The sequence below is a fragment of the Phodopus roborovskii genome, unplaced genomic scaffold, assembly GCF_943737965.1.
Source record: "Phodopus roborovskii unplaced genomic scaffold, PHOROB, whole genome shotgun sequence".
NCBI classification, from domain to species: Eukaryota; Metazoa; Chordata; class Mammalia; order Rodentia; family Cricetidae; genus Phodopus; species Phodopus roborovskii.
Genome location: NW_026126513.1, coordinates 440,836 through 457,850, shown reverse-complemented (window position 1 = coordinate 457,850; position 17,015 = coordinate 440,836). Strand labels below are relative to the sequence as shown.

General features: G+C 39.9%; 1 gene segment (V, D, J or C); it reads left to right on the top strand.

Moving 5' to 3' along the window:
- The first annotated feature begins 12,665 nt into the window (after positions 1-12,665).
- LOC127230555 (T cell receptor alpha variable 22-like) lies at positions 12,666-13,415 on the top strand. The segment is given in 2 exon segments: positions 12,666-12,742; positions 12,915-13,415. Coding segments are annotated over 2 exon segments (474 nt in total).
- Positions 13,416-17,015: the final 3,600 nt, after the last annotated feature.

Below are 17,015 nucleotides of genomic sequence, written 5' to 3'. Positions count from 1 at the left end.
TGCAACAAAGACATCTGTTCAACTATGTTCATAGCAGCACTATTTGTAATAGCAAGAACCTGGAAGCAACCTAGATGCCCCTCAATTGAAGAATGGTTAATGAAGATGTGGCACATCTACACAATGGAATTCTACTCTGCAGAAAAAAATAATGGTATCTTGAAATTCACAACAAGTGGATGGCACTTGAAGAAACCATCCTGAATGAGATAATCCAGTCACAAAAATAGGAACACAGTATGTACTCACTCATATATGGATTTTAGACCTAGATCAAATGATCACCTGCCTATAATTCACATCACCAGACGAACTAGGATACAAAGTGTATTCTAAGAGATTCATATAAAGTCCCTCACAGAACTGGTAAGGGACAAGGTCCCCAGAGCTCAGGTGAAGTGGAGGAAGACAGGGAATGGAGAGAGAAGTAGGAGAAAATGAGGGGGAGGAAAGGAAAACCTGTGTGACCAGGAAGATTGAGCCTGGTTAGGAATAGAAGATAGGAAAGAGAGACAGAGATAGATAGAGAGAACATAAAAGAGGGAGCCAATATTGGTTTGAAGATAAAGTTGAACACAAAGAAAGGTCGAGAGAACTACAAGACTGCTCCCAACTAACAATCTCAGCTTCCATGGAAAGGCTATCATAAGTGCCCTTCCCGGAGAGTGAGATCAACAACTAACTTCTCCATGGAGTCCTCAACTAATGCCTGTTGAAAATAGGAGCAAACACCCATACATAAACACTGAGTTGAACTTGAACCCAGATGCAGATGGAGAGGACAAGACCCCAGGGCAGAGCACATAGAGACAGCTTACCTGAACAAGGAGGAGCTAATGGCCCCCAGACTGATAGCCGGGAAGCCAGCATGGGACTGATTCAGGCCCCCCTGAATATGGGTCTCAGCCAGAAGGACTGAGCAGTCTAAGGGACCTCAGACAGTGGAGCCAGGATGTATGCCTGGTGTACAAAAGGACTTTGCGAACATATCCCCCATGGAGGGATAACTGCCTTAATCTAGAGACAGGAGACAAGCCCTAGTCCCTACTTCACAGGACCTGTCAGATCTACATGACCCCAACTGGATGGCATTCCTCTACACATGGAATTGGGGTGGGGGGATAGGAGGGGAGGGTGTTTAGAGTGCATGTGAGAGGGCAGAGAGGGTAAAAGGGAGGGAAGGAGGGAGGGAGAGTTGGGGGGAGGGACGGAAGGATGGAGGGAGAGGGAACTGGGATCGACATGTAAAATAATAAATTAAATTAAAAAAATGCTTTGACTCCAAAATTTAAGTTGAAGGACAAGTTACTGGGGAAAAGGATTTCTATTTTTATTTCCACAGAAAATGAAAAGATGTGGATTCCTTCCAGACTAATGAGGTTTGATCACGCCAGACCGTCTGAAACAGAGTACAAGCTGATCCTACATTCCAAACAGCTGGACAAACCAGCCCTACAGACTATAGCCAGGATATCTGAATCTTCTTCGAATCCCCCCAAGACAGCGCCCCTTACCAGCAGGAAGTAGTTTGGAAAGAACGACGCCCAAATTCCCAAATATTGTGTATAAATGTTTGTTTTCATTTAATTGGACTTTGGTATATAAAATTATATAAAATAAAAAAATGGAAAAAAAAAAAGAATACATCAGAGAAATCATCCACCATGACCAAGTAGGCTTCATCCCTGGAATGTAGGGATGGTTCAACATATGAAAATGTATCAACATGATCCACCATATAAACAAACAGAAAAAGAAAACCATATGATTATCTCCCCAGATGCGGAAAAAGCCTTCCACAAAATTCAACACCCTTTCACGATGAAGGTCTTGGAGAGGTCAGGGATAACAGGAACATACCTAAACATAACAAGAGCAATATACAGCAAAGCAACTGTCAACATCAAAATGAATGGAGAGAAACTTATGCCAATTCCTCTAAAATCAGGAACAAGACAAGGGTGCCCTCTCTCTCCATATCTCTTCAATATAGTACTAGAAGTTCTAGCTAATGCTATAAGACAACAAAAGGAGATCAAGGGGATCCAAATTGGAAAGGAAGAACTCAAACTGTCTGTATTTGAGGAAGATATGATAGTTTATATCAGCGACCAAATAAACTCTATCAGGGAACTCCTACAGCTGTTAAACACCTTCAGCAAACTAGCAGGATACAAGATAAAATCAAAAAAAAAAAATCAGTAGCACTACTTTTTTCAGATGTCAAAGAGACAGAGAAAGAAATCAGAGGAACATCACTCTTTACAATAGCCAAAAGGAACAGAATGTATTTTGGTGTAATGCTTACCAAACAGGTAAAAGACCTATATAAAGAACTTTGTGGCTCTAAAGATAGAAATTAAAGAAGATACCAGAAAATGGAAAGAACTCCCGTGCTCTTGTATAGGCAGGATGAACATAGTAAAAATGGCAAACTTGCCAAATGCAATCTACAGATTCAATGCAATCCCCATTAAAATCTTACCACAATTCTTCACCGACCTTGAAAGGATAATAATCAACTTTATATGGAAAAACAAAAGACCCAGGATAGCCAAAACAACCCTATACAAGTCAGGAGGCATCACCATTCCTGACTTTAAGCTCTACTACAGAGCTATAGTTCTGAAAACAACCTGGTATTGACATAAAAATAGACAGGTAGACCAATGGAATCGAATAGAAAATCCTGAAATTAACCCACACACCTATGAATACCTGAGTTTTGACAAAACAGCTAAAATTATACAATGGGGCGACGACAGCATCTTCAACAAATAGTGCTGGCACTATTGGATGAGGGTGTGTAGAAGTCTGCAGATAGACCTATGTCTGTCACCATGCACAAAACTCAAGTACAAGTGGATCAAAGACCTCAACATCAATCTAGCCACAATGAACTTCTTAGAAGAGAAAGTAGGAGGTACCCTTGAACAAATTGGCATAGGAGACCGCTTCCTGAATATAACTCCAAGGGCACAGACACTGAGAGAAACAATTAATAAATGGGACCTCTTCAAACTTAGAAGCTTCTGTAAGGTAAAGGACACAGTGGACAAGACCAAACGTCAGCCCACAGACAGGGAAAAGATTTTCACCAACCCTATATCCAACAAAGGGCTGATCTCCAAAATATACAAAGAACTCGAGAAACTAGTCAACAAAACACCAAATAACCCTATTTAAAAATGGGGCACAGAACTTAAGAAAGAATCCTCAATATAGGAAATCAAAAAGGCTGAAAGACACTTAAGAAAATGCTCCACATCCTGAGCTATCAGGGAAATGCAAATTAAAACAACTTTGAGATACCATCTTACTCCTGCCAGAATGGCTAAAATTAGAAACACCAATGATGACTCATGTTGGAGAGGATGTGGAGAAAGGGGAACACTCCTCCACTGCTGGTGGGAGTGCAAACTCATACAGCCATTTTGGAGATCACTATGGCGGTTCCTCAGGAAAATGGGAATTAGTTTACCACATGACACGGCAATCTCCCTCTTAGGCATATACCCAAAGGATTCACATCCATGCAACAAAGACATCTGTTCAACTATGTTCATAGCAGCACTATTTGTAATAGCAAGAACCTGGAAGCAACCTAGATGCCCCTCAATTGAAGAATGGTTAATGAAGATGTGGGACATCTACACAATGGAATACTACTCTGCAGAAAAAAAAAAAAACAATGGAATCTTGAAATTCGCAGGCAAGTGGATGGCACTTGAAGAAACCATCCTGAATGAGATAATCCAGTCACAAAAATAGGAACACAGTATGTACTCACTTATCTATGGGTTTTAGACCTAGAGCAAAAGATCACCAGCCTATAATTCACACCACCAGAGGAACTAGGATACAAGGTGTATTCTAAGAGATTCACATAAAGTCCCTCACAGAACTGGTAAGGGACAAGGTCCCCAGAGCTCAGGGGAAGTGGGGGTGGGGTAGCAGAGAGACATAGCCGAAAAAGAGGGGCAGGAAAGGAAAACATGTGTGACCATGAATATTGAGCCTGGTTAGGAATAGAAGACAGGAAAGAGAGAGGGAGGGGAGGGAGGGAGGGAGAACATAAAATAGGGAGCCAATATTGGTTTGAAGATAAAATTGAACACAAAGTAAGGTCTAGATAACTACAAGACTGCTGTGAACTAACAATCTGAGCTTCTGTGGAAACACTACCATAAATGCCCTTCCTGGAGAATGAGATCAACAACTAGCTTATCCATGGAGCCCTCAACTAATGCCTGTTGGAAACAGGAGCAAACACCCATACATAAACACTGAGTTGAAGTAGAACTCAGATGCAGATGGAGAGGACAAGGCCAGGGGGCAGAAACACATAGAGACAGCTTACCTGAACAAGGAGGAGCTAAAGGGCCCCCAGACTGATAGCTGGGAAGACAGCATGGGACTGACTCAGGCCCCCTGAATATGGGTCTCAGCCAGAAGGACTGAGCATTTTAAGGGACCTCAGACATTGGAGCCAGGATGTATCCCTGGTGCACAAAAGGTCTTTGGGAACACATCTCCCATGGAGGGATAACTGCCTTAATCTAGAGACAGGAGAGAAGCCCTAGTCCCTACTTCACATGACCTGTCAGACCTACATGACCCCAGCTGGATGGCATTCCCCTACATAAGGAATTCGGGTGGGGGATGGGAGGGGAGGGTGGTTAGAGTGCATATGAGAGTGCAGAGAGGGTAAAAGGGAGGGAGGAGGGATGGAGGAAGAGAAGGAGGAAGGGAGGAAGGGAGGGAGTGGGAATTGGGATCAACATGTAAAATAATAAATTAAATTAAAAGATGCTTTGACTCCAAAATTTAAGTTCAAGGACAAGTTACTGGGGAAAATGGTTTCTATTTTTGTTTCCACAGAAAATGAAAAGATGTGGATTCCTTCCAGACTAATGTGGTTTGATCATGCCAGACCTCCTGAAACAGAGTACCAGGTGATCCTACATTCAAAACAGCTGGACAAACCAGCCTTACAGACTACAGCCAGGATTTCTTAATCTTCAAATCCCACATGACAGTGCCCCTTACCAGCAGGAAGTAGTTTGGAAAGAACCACGCCCAAATTTCCAAATATTGTCTATAAATGTTTGTTTTCATTTTAATGGACTTGGTCATATAAAATAAATAATAAAAAAAAGAAAGCTAACCAGAATACTTGCCCTATTCTCAGAACATGCTCTGATGTTCCATCCTTCTCCTACTGCCCTGAGGCCTCTTTGATTATCAATTACAAAGTTTCTGGACACTGAAAAAAATGTTGTAATACCTACTTTACCAACCTCACTGCTTACATAACTCTTTTGAAGTATTTTTAATTTTTGTATCTGATATTACATATTTTTCCCTAACATCACATTCCTCCCTTTTTTTTCCTTTTTGCATTTATCTCTGTTTCTTCTTGATTTTCTACTTTAAAAATTATCTTTTGCTCATAATAGTACCTTATAGTCAGACTATTAAGTTCCAAATAAATGGGAATATTTATTATACTAATGTTTTCTAATTCACCATTCATTGCACCAGTACTATTAATTTAGCAAAGCTGACCTTTTATATTTCCTACTTATCTACAAAGCTAAAATTGCCATGCATTTAAATATTGAAAGTCCCTGAGAACATCAGTTTCACAGATCTAGCATGTATTTAAGATTGTTCTAGGGTACTTCATCACTGTTTTTTTTCATAGTATGCTTTTACAGTATCATAATATAAATTGTCTTGTTATACTTTTATAAGCCGATTGTGAGTAGAATTGTTTCCCCTGATATCTCTGTCAGCATGTATGTCATTTGTATATAGGTAGGCCACCAACATTTGTGAGTTAAGTTTGCAGACTTCCACATCTATTAATTTATTTATCATAGTAAGGAATTTCTGATAAATTTTAGTTTCAGTTGTTTATAATCATATCATCTGTAATTAAGACATTTTGACTTCTCCCTTTTAAATTTTATCCCCTTTACCTCTTTCATATGTCTTAGTTCTCTAGCTAATAGTTAAAGTACTATATAGACTAGGTATAGAAAGTGTGGATATCCTTCACTTGGTCCTGGTTTTGTGTAACTGCTTTGCAATTTCTTTATTTGGCATGATGTTGCTGTGACTTTATAATGTTGAAGTAAGTACTCTATGTCCCTAGAGCCTCCATGATTTTTATCATGAATGTATTTGGGATTTGCACAAAGGTCCTCTTCTCATCTAAGAGGTGGTTACTTCCTTTATTCACTTTATGTGTTGAAATATATTTGCTGACTTATGTATGTTAATTTATCCTCAGAGGTCTGACAGTAAGATAACATAAACATGGTGATAATTTTTCTAATTTTATCTATTTTCTTATATCCTATCCATCAATTTGCTCCCTGCCAACTACCCAACTCACCCTACCACAGCCATCCCTCTGAAAGGGTAATCACTTTCATGAGAAGTAAACAAAGTCTGAACCACTAAGTTGAGGCAGGACCAAGCCCCTCCCCACAGCATGAAGGCTGAACAAGACATCCCAAAATATGGAATATGGTCCAAAAAGCCAGCTCTTGCACCAGGAAAGATCATGTTTCCACTGCCAGGGTCCTCCCAAACAGACCATACTACACAATTCTTGCCTGCCTTTAGAGGTCCTGGATCAGTACCATGGAGGATCCACAACTTTCAGGCTAGTGTTTGTCAGTTTCCCTGAGCTTGGTTCAGCTGTCTCTATAGATTTCACCATCATGGTTTTCCATGAATTATGATTTCTCGTCGATGTGATCCTGAGTTGATTTGCAAGTAATTTATTTGAGAATTTGTCCACCAGGTGGCAGAACATCTCTGTTGCTGCAATCTTAGTGATGGTTTGACTTTGGTCAGCAGACAACTGAAGAACCTGCAATGCTGTGAAGACAGAGAAGGTGAGCTGACCACTGAAGTTTCTTGCCCTGCTGAAGTCCACAGTCCCCAGGGAGAGCTATGATGACACTGACTGGACCTTTTTACAGTGGTTGTGGCTGCAGCTGAACTGTGAATGAGAGCTTTTGGAAACATGAAATTTTTGGCAATATTCATGATCAGTCTGAAGAGCAGACTGGTTCATCCACATTGCCTGAAATCACTATGTGAAGAAAAGGAATGTGGGTAAGGGAAACATGCTGTATTTCCTGTTGTTTCTTTTTTTGCACAGTTGGAGCATCAGACTTGTCTCCTGAGTTTCCAGGAGGGAACCTTTATCAATTGCACCTATAGAGACACTGCCAACTATAACTGCCCCTGATATGAACAAGAGCCTGGGGAAGGTCTCAAGCTGCTTATAAATGTCCTTTCAAATGTGGATTTAAAAGAAGAATAAGGACTCATTGTCGTACTGAATAAGAAAAACAAACATCTCTCCCTAAACATCACAGCTGCCCATCCTGGTCACTCGGCCACACACTTCTGTGCAGCAAGTGCACACTGCCCAGGCACCTGGTGTGTGCTCACTAACTTGGGACCATGGCTGGAGACAATTATATATATTTTCTACTGTCCAGAACATGAATTTCCTGTGTTTTGTTACATAGGTGGGTTGTCTAAAACTTCTTTCAATTCTTATTCTAAAACATACAAATTCTAGAGCACTTTGAGTAATAATGAGAATAACTGATTATATGTCGAGACCTAGTTGACTGTCAGGTGCCATTTAGTTGAACCCACTCACTCCAAAGATATATCTGTGTCAATGGTAGAGAATATTCATGATGGAAAGGCTCCTACCATTTAGTAATAGTACTTAATATATTTATTAGATTACTATTGCACAATTTATAAAAACCATTTAATACAAACAACAGTTTTCTATAATATCTTCCTGGGGGCCAGGACTGTGGGTGGTGCAGTGTCATTAGCATAGCAATAAGAGAAGAGAATGTTCCTGCATCTCCTCTAGGAGGCTCTGGGCTCCTCCTGCCTCTTCCTCCTAAGTGATGAGATCAAAGGCATGCACCATCATGTCCCATGCAAGTCCCTGTTCTTAACTTCTACCCTGTCTCTCTAGCTCTGAAATGTCACTAGCCCGCTCTAGTATGTGGCTCTGTTCAGACTTGCCATTTTCTCCCATTCCCTCTGGTTTGCTAAAAATAAACCTTTAGTTTACTTTCCTAAAGCTAGCCACTAAGGACTATTCCCATATTTGCCCACCTCCTCCTCCTGACACTAACTACTGAAGTCCAGCAATCAAAGCCCTCTTTGGCTCATCCAGTTGATTTGCCAATTAAAATTAATCATGTCATTCTAACACAGATTTTCCCTCTTTATTTTTGTAAACCACTGCTTGCCTATGTGCCATGTCTTTTTTCTCTCTATTCAGAGGCAGTCCTTTGTCCCTCTTGGACAAGTACCCCTTCCGTTTCTCCCTCATTCCCTATTTTGTTTACAACATCATCCTAGTTCCTTTAAACAGATGTCCGCTCTTTCTTTTCTTAAAGATTACACCTGCAAGGTCATTTACTGTTGTTTTCTGCCGTAGTTACAAAGCATTTACTTTAACATTTCTTCCTAGATCAATAAAGAATCTCTGTGAAAAAGGTATTTGGACAATGTTAATGCCTAATCCAGGGTGTGAGGGAGCCCTTGTTGTGCAGGTATCCCCTCCAACCCCTAGATTAAATATTTTTAAAAAATTATACCTATCAGAAATGTCAGAGATGGTGGTGGCTTCTGGCATCTGCTTTACTGCAGAAAAGCTCCAACATGCTTGAAAGATACATAGACGCTCTGAGGGCAGACTTAGCAGAAGAGGAGTCTGCCGAGCCTGCAGTATATCCTGGAGGAAGTGATAAAAATCAGGTCACATGAGAAGATTGTTTTAAAAATTGTACTTGGGGAATTTGATGGAAATATGATAGAGGGCAGCAGCGAGTGTTACAAAGAATGGCAAAACTGGAAATATTGTGGTGAAGGGTATGGGAGAGTGTGGTCACTGCAGATAAAGACCATGCCACTACTGAATAAGGCCCACCCGTGGACTGCAGACTTGCCCACAGCACAGAGCTTCTGTTCACCCTGTTGGGAGAAGGGGATCTTGGACCACAAGGCTACATGTAGGCTGCAAGCACAACAGTTGCATCCTGTGAAACCTCAGGGTGTCTGCCACTGAAGACAAGGAGAAATGTAGCCATCTGCAGCTCTCAAGGATTCTGTCCCAGATGCCCTGCCCAGATTGAAGAGCATCATGACCCTGGACAATGTACATGTAAAGCTGTTTGTACCAAAATTGTCTGTCGTCTATGGCAAATAGTGTGGCTAATTTTGCATTCTTATCTTCAGGCAAACTTTGTTTGCAAAATCATACATAAATCATATACACAAAATGTCACCACACAAATATGTGATTGGGGTGTGGCTAGAAAGTGAAATAAGTATGTGGTGGAAAGAAGTGGTACTACAGATTTGTCAGTGAAAAAATATTGGAGAAGTTTGCGTGTCCTTACCTAGTAGGGCCTACAGGGTGCTGTGCAAAGACATGACATTTGAGTAGGCTCTGTCCCCAGAAAGCCATGTCCTACTGAGCTATCTCTATACCTATGGGCAAGACAGGAAGTTTGAGAAGGAGGTCAGTTTGTTTTCCTTATTGAATCACTTTGAAAGGCCTCTGTGCTGCCTCCAGAGGCCCTGTCAGTGTCAGTGATCTATGCTGTTTCCTCAAGCCATGTTGATGTCCATAGTCCATGTGGATGTCTGTGGTCTGCACTACTGCCAGAAGCCATGTTGGTATCTGTGATCCATGATGCTACTGGAGTCCATGTTGATGCCTGTAGTCCTAGAATCATGGTGATATCTGTGGTCCATGCCATCACTGGAGGCCACATTTTTATCCATGGTGTGTGCTGCCAACTGAGACTATTTTGATGTTTTACCACAGACAAATAGATGTCTGCACACTGGCCTGACATCTGAGACCTTGTTAATGCCTGTGGTCTGTGATGCTGCAAGAGGCCATGTGGATGTTCATGGTTTGTGCTCTAGCTAGAGGCCATGTTGAGGTACATATCCTGTTCTATTACCAAGGCCATGATGGTACACACTGACGATTCTAAAGCCAAGGCCTGTGTTGATGTCTGTGGTCTGTGCTCCCACTAGAAGCCATGTAGATGTTCATTGTCAGTATTACTATGAACTGTAATGGGCAAGGAAGCTTCTTTTGCAGTAGAATCAATGACTACAGCCTCACAGTTGAGAATGAGCGAACTATAAATCTTCTATATTATTTCCACCTTCCTACAGCCAACCTACCAAACCTGCCTAGACAGGCAGCCATTGAAGAAAACTCTTTAAAAATGTAATAGGGTTGTAAAACTGTAGCTCCTCACAGTTATAGTTTCTGCTGGGATGGGGAGATGAGGGTGAGGAAGGACTCAGCTTTCCTTCAGAGGCTGGATGCTGCGAGATTGACCGTGCTCCAGTGAGCATATGGATAACACAAATTAAACTTGTCTATTTTTTCTATTTTATGACATATATTTCCACAGCTCACTCTTATTTATGTGCCAGTCATTACCTTTCACTTCAAGTGAAAGAGAGTTCTAGTAGTGTGATGGTGCCTTTTGCAAACATAAACTGGTTCTCGATTTCATTTAAGTTTCTTTAGAATAAGAGAAACCCCATAAGGAATATAAGGAAATTCCACTTCCTAGTGACTGTGAACAGAGCATCAATGAAATAAACAAGTTTGCAGATGTAGAGTTCTTAAACATACTACACTAAGTGGCAGAGCTGGGTGATGTGGTAGATTTATCTTTAGGTTTTGAGGATTCTCCACACTGATTTCCAGAGTACCTCCATCAATTTCCATTGCACCCAACAGTGAATGTGAGTTCCTTTTTCCCCACAACCAACACCAGTTGTTTTACTCATTTTAGATACTCTGGGTAGGGCGAAATGAAATCTCAAACTTGTTTTAATATTCATTTTCCTAATTTCTAAAGATGATGAACATTTTTAGATTTATCTTTTAGTCATTTTTAGTTCTTCTATTCAGAACTCCATCTTGTCTTCTGACATCTCCATTTCCTTTACCAGGAAATGATGGAGTGAAAGGGGATGGTTTAGTGAGACTGTTGAAATGGCCTGAGGTCACTTTTTTGGTTGTGTCAGTCCACTAGGGGGCAGTGCATGATTCCTAGAAATTACTGTCCTTAAGTTGCCTAGAGCTTTGAAGATCTGAGGAGAAATAGGGACACAGGGCAATCCACTCACAAAGAAAGAAGTGGGGATGATGATGTGGGGATCACCCAGATCTTTACCTCTCAATCATTCTGTTGAAAACCACAGACTTCTAGGTTCTGTTTGCTGGATTCCATGTGTGTATCAATCAATTTTAACAATTCTCTGAACAAAATAAAATCTCGCTGGGCATTGTGAGAATGGATACACAATAGAAAACATCTCCAATGCTCTCTTTTTTAAAATTTTGTTGGAAAGTTCCTAAATTCAAAGAAATAGAAATATTCCAACACACTTAATACCCTTTACTATACACACAGACACATACACACACACACATACACACACACACACACAGAGAGAGAGAGAGAGAGAGAGAGAGAGAGAGAGAGAGAGAGAGAGGGAGGGAGGGAGGGAGACAGGAAGGAGGAGGAAGGAAGGAGAGAGGGAGGGAGGGAGGGAGAGCGGGAAAGAGAGAAAGAGAGAATACTCTAAACCAGAAACCAAAAGAATAACTTTTTTTTAGAAATGCTAAGATATAATAAGTATAAAAACAGAAGGAATCAGGCCTCACTGAACTTAGACAGACATTCACAGCCTGGTCAGACTCAATGTGCTTTCCTATCCAATGGTGAAAAAGAGCTATGCAGAAGACATGAGATGGAAATTACATGAGGGCAGAAAGACAGGCATGTCTCGTTTTTGTTACAATCAACAAAACTGTCATTGGAAACATTTTCTATGCACAGGTCTGATGATATCAAGAAATTCATTTTATTCTGTAGAGCACATTACATGCTGATCTTTTACATTGTGTACTTAAGAAATCTGCTAGGACTCTCTCACTGAGTGTATTAACCACATGTTAAGGTGGACCCCATGGCCACACATAGGTGGACAATACAGAATGAACTCCATGATGTTTTGTATCATATTGTATGGTCTGGGTGTTCTTTTTGGTGCTTTGTCTTTTCTGGTTTTGTTTGTTTGCCTCTGTGATTGACTTAAAGAGGGAGAAAAAGAAAGAATGTGGAGTTGGGTGATTTAGAAGGTGTGGGAGTTTTTGGAGGTGGTGGAGGAAGGGGGAAATAATGATCAGAATATGTTGTATAAATAAAACTTCCAAGACAAAAATTAGTCAAAGAATCATGCTAGGATTCTGTAAGACATTTTTAACCGACTAGAGCTGTAAATTTTCACACTAGCATTCTGCATTAATGGATTCCCCATCCTCAGACATTTCCCCCCCCAACTCTCCTTATAAGAAGTATTACATTAAAAACACAGTGCCCCTGGGTCCTCATCATTGTCTGTCATAGCTTGGGAGAGATTGCCATGCAGAGTCATAAGGAAGTGGGTGGGGCTTCTTTTTCAGATGAATGAGGAAGTTGGGTGATTCAGAGAGAGCCTGATGTGTGTAAGCACAAGTGTGCTGGGCACAAGACTTGGCACCATCACAGCTGGAGAGGACATCCCAGCAACTGGACAGGGGCCATGGAGAGGAAGCTGGGAGCTGTGCTGGGGATTCTGTGTGTGCAGATTTGCTGTGAGTTGTGCTCTCCTACATTGCTTTTGGGATTCTCCAGAGATGTCAGGGTGGAGAGGATTAGCCAACCTAGAGCTCCTGGGCAGTCATCCTCAAGGTGTCTCCTGGGATATTTGACAGGTGTGGGTGAAAACCCCTCATGATTCTGGTTTGCTTTTCTGATTCCAAGCAGTGGTGAGAGGAGTTGAAGTGGAGCAAAGTCCTTCAGCCCTGAGTCTCCATGAAGGATCCAGTTATGCTCTGACATGCAAGTTTTCTACAACCATGAAAAATGTGCAGTGGTTCCGACAGAATCCCATGGGCAGCCTCAACAATCTTTTTTACCTGGTTCAAGGAATAAAGAAGAATGGGAGATTAACTGCAACATTTGACTCTAAGGAGCGAAACAGCACCCTGCACATCAGGGATGCCCAGCTGGAGGACTCAGGCACCTACCTCTGTGCTGCTGATGCACAGTGTTTCCAACAAGCCTGCAGACTGGCCCCAAACTGCATCTGGGTGTGCAGCTACCACCCTAACACAGGAAGACTCTGCAGGAGGCTTTTGCACAGCTGTGGCTTTATCAGATCTCCACCAATTATCGGGAAGGTGTGAGGAAACACAAAATTACCACAACACAAATTCATACTTCAACTGATATAATACTGACTTGTACAAGGGTAAATGCTCTGAAATAAATGCTCTGAAATGAGTAAAATCTACACTTTATTTTAACAAATGCTTCCAGCTCATCTGCTCAACATGAATTTGATTAAATAATTAATTTTGAAGATATAATAAATTATGTTGAAAAAGTCAAGACAAAAGAATCTTAAATCACAACATGACTTCAATAATGTCTTGATATTAAAAATATATTCATTTATTCAATGCACAACCAATATTTTACATAACAAATTATGAGACCCAAATGATACTTTACAAACTAGAGAGATGTCTTTGTGATTTGGATCACAATAACCCATACAGCAAATTGATTCTACAAAATACATACCTACAATGTAATAAACATGCACAAATTCTCATTAAAATATTGCTTTCAAAAACACTGGAAACTTCTTAAAAGTCACACAAAAGGGGACAATTCATTATATAATAATTAAACAAGCTCAAAGTAGTGCTAATTCTCAAGGGATGGTAGCTTATATTCCACATTTGAAAGGCTCTGGCATGGCACTTGTCTCTGCATGGAAATGGAAAGCAGCTAAGCTCCTTCATTCAGGAACTGTCTGTCTTCCCATTGCTGTTTTCAGGTTGAAACAGCAACTAAGTGGTTACAACAGCAACTCAATTAGCTAAAACATTTACATTCTAGAGCTTCTCAAATAACTGACCCCTTGTGATTCATTCAGCTTCATCCCCATTGCTACTATATTTGTTTCAAATATAGATTATCTGGGCTTCCCTGATAATAAACAATTCCTAGTTGTCTGTAAGATTTATGTGAGCATGGATAGAAGTGGTGACACTACAGTGACAGCTTCTACAATATGAATTACTCATTCAGTCATCTCAGAGAGTTCACAAATAGCAACCATCATAATCCTAGCTTCTGGATAGTGTGTGGTAAGGATTTAGGTGAGGTTGGAATATTGTAATTAGGCACAGAAAGAGGATACTCTGAAAAGTCTTTCTGACTTATCTTGATATACACCATTTTTCTAATCATCTCCTGATTAATCTGGACATGAAAGTGCTTGTTTAATAATCAAATGAACTTGAGGCCTATGGATAATAATTTTAGACGTTTTCTAGACATAATATAAAATAAAATAAAAAACCTGTTTTATTTTCTGTTGTAAATCCTTAAGATCAATGAAAATATAATTTAATTCAAATATAAAGTATAAAAGAATGTATCAAATGAGAAAAGCACCTTCCATTCTTCCACATTTGTATCGGCAGCCTTCATGACAGGATATTCTCTTCATCCCAGATGTTGAGAAGGTCTGCGAGATTTTTCACATAAAGTTGACAATGCCCTTTCTCTTTTTAAAACTGGCCCACAGTAGTATCTGCCTGATTCACAATACCTTTATCCTGTTACAATCATTCATCATCTCTGTTTCCTGTACTGACTTTTCCAGATTTTTCTCTCATCTATTGATTCAGAACTTCAGTTTTCTCATTAGCTTCTGTTAAAGTTCTGAATTCCATTCAGATAGTGAACATGTTCACAGTTCCTTTTAGACAACTGTAATCGGTTGTCACTGTCTTCTCTTGTTCCCAATCAAAATAATTCCTTTCGTGAAAATAATTGTTTCTGGTCATCAATAATGTCCTGACAAGCTGTTCATTCTCTCTTCTTAATGTGTCATTTCCATTTTCTGCCTCTTAATTCAAAGAGTCAAATGAACCTTAATTTTCTTCTCTTTTTCCTCCACTTTCAAATTCTTGAATATTTTCTTTTTTTCCAAATAGTTTTCTTTTTTAATATGTCTTGTTTCAGTTTTCAAGTATGTTTGAAAATTTTTTCATCTATGTTGACAACAGCTGGTCTGTAATTTTCTTTGTTGGATCTTTGTGTAGTTCAGATATCAGCATAACTAGGTTCATGTAGAAAGAATTAGACAGTGGTTGTCAGCTTCTGTTTTGTGGAATGATTGGGAATTGAAGTTAGTAATGAGTTGTATAATTTCTGTGAAATTGTACACTTCAAGTTGGTTTTGATATGCATGGATCCTGCTTTTAACCTACTCTGTTAGTCTCTTCCAATCAGGGAATTTAAACCATTAATTTTGAGAGTGATCACAGAGCAGTGCTCATTGATTTCTTTTATTTGTTGCTATGGAATTTCCATCCTCTTTTGATTTGCTTGTCTGGAATTTTTTTTTTTCGTGCTTTTCCTGTGTGTGGTTAATTAATATCTTCAGAATTCCCCCTATCATCTTTTCATAGAACTGGATTGGTAAGCAAATATTGGTTGAATTTGATTTATCTTGGAATGTTTTAGTCTCTTCAACACCTGTGATTAATAGTTTTCCTAATTTAGTAGTATAGGCTGGCATCTTTCTGTCAAAGTCTGTGTGACATCTGTCCAGGCTCTTCTGGCCTTTATATTCTCTATTGAGGTGTCCGTTATTGATATATTGTGTTTGCCTTCATGTGTTACTTTATCTTTTTTCCATTCAGTTTTAAGTATTCTCTCTTTGTTCTGTAAAGTCATTGCCTTGATTATTAAGCTTTACCAGAGAATTTCTTTTCTGGTCCTGTTTATTTGGTGTTCTGTATGCTTCTTGTACCCTGATAGGTAACTTCTTGTTTAGAATATAGACATTTTTCTCTATGGTTTTGTTGAAAATATCTTCTGTGACTTTGACTTCTGTTTCTTCTCTTTCCATGTCACTTGTATATTCAGTCTTTTCACAGTGTCCCCAATTTCCTGGATATTTTGTCTCAGGATTTTTGTAAACTTAGGATTTTGTTTGACTGGGGTGTCCATTTCTTTTATCGTGTCTTCAGTGACTGAAGTTCCCTCTTCTGTGTCTTCTGCTCTGTTAGTAGAGCCTAACTTGAGGCTTTATTTTGACCCTAGATTTTTCTTTTCCAGCTTTACATCATTTCACTTCATGTTTTCTTTAGAGATTCTATTTCTACAAACATGTCTTGAGCTGTTTTCTTCATTTTATTCCACTGTTTGTGTTTTCAAGAATTTCATTAAGGGATTTAGTTATATCCTCTTTATTGTCCTTGGGAAAATTCATAACATCTACTTTGATGTCCTTATTTTCTAGTTCAGTTCTCTTGCAGTTTCAAGGTCAATTGCTGTGGGTTACTGGGTTGTTGTGAACACATACTGTCTTGGCTATTAAAGATTGTGTTTTTGTGAAGGTGTCAGATGTTGGGATGATGGTGTTTCTATGTTTTGGTTTCTGGTAGTGCTTTCATTTAGTGTGTGTTTTCTTTCTTGGTTTCTGTTGAACTCTCTGGATCTTAGTTAAGTGTGGTTCTTAATGCCTGGTAGGGAGTGCTTCTATGGGCCACCGTGTGGTAGAAAGTAACAGTTGTAGGTGAGAATAAAAGGCTGAGAGCAGCTTCAGTAATATGTTAAGGAGATCCTGTTCAAACCAAAGGTGGGGTCCACAAGAAGTTGAGGGTGTGTTGTGAAGAGAGTATCTTGAAGTAGCTTGCTGTAAGGCAAAGAATTATGTGGAGAGATGGGGATGGAAGGGCTAGGGATCCTGGTTCTGAACCAAAAGCTGCAGTGTCCAGTGAATGAATTTGAGAAAGGGATATGTAAGCAAGCTGTTATCAGGATGAGCATGACAATGGA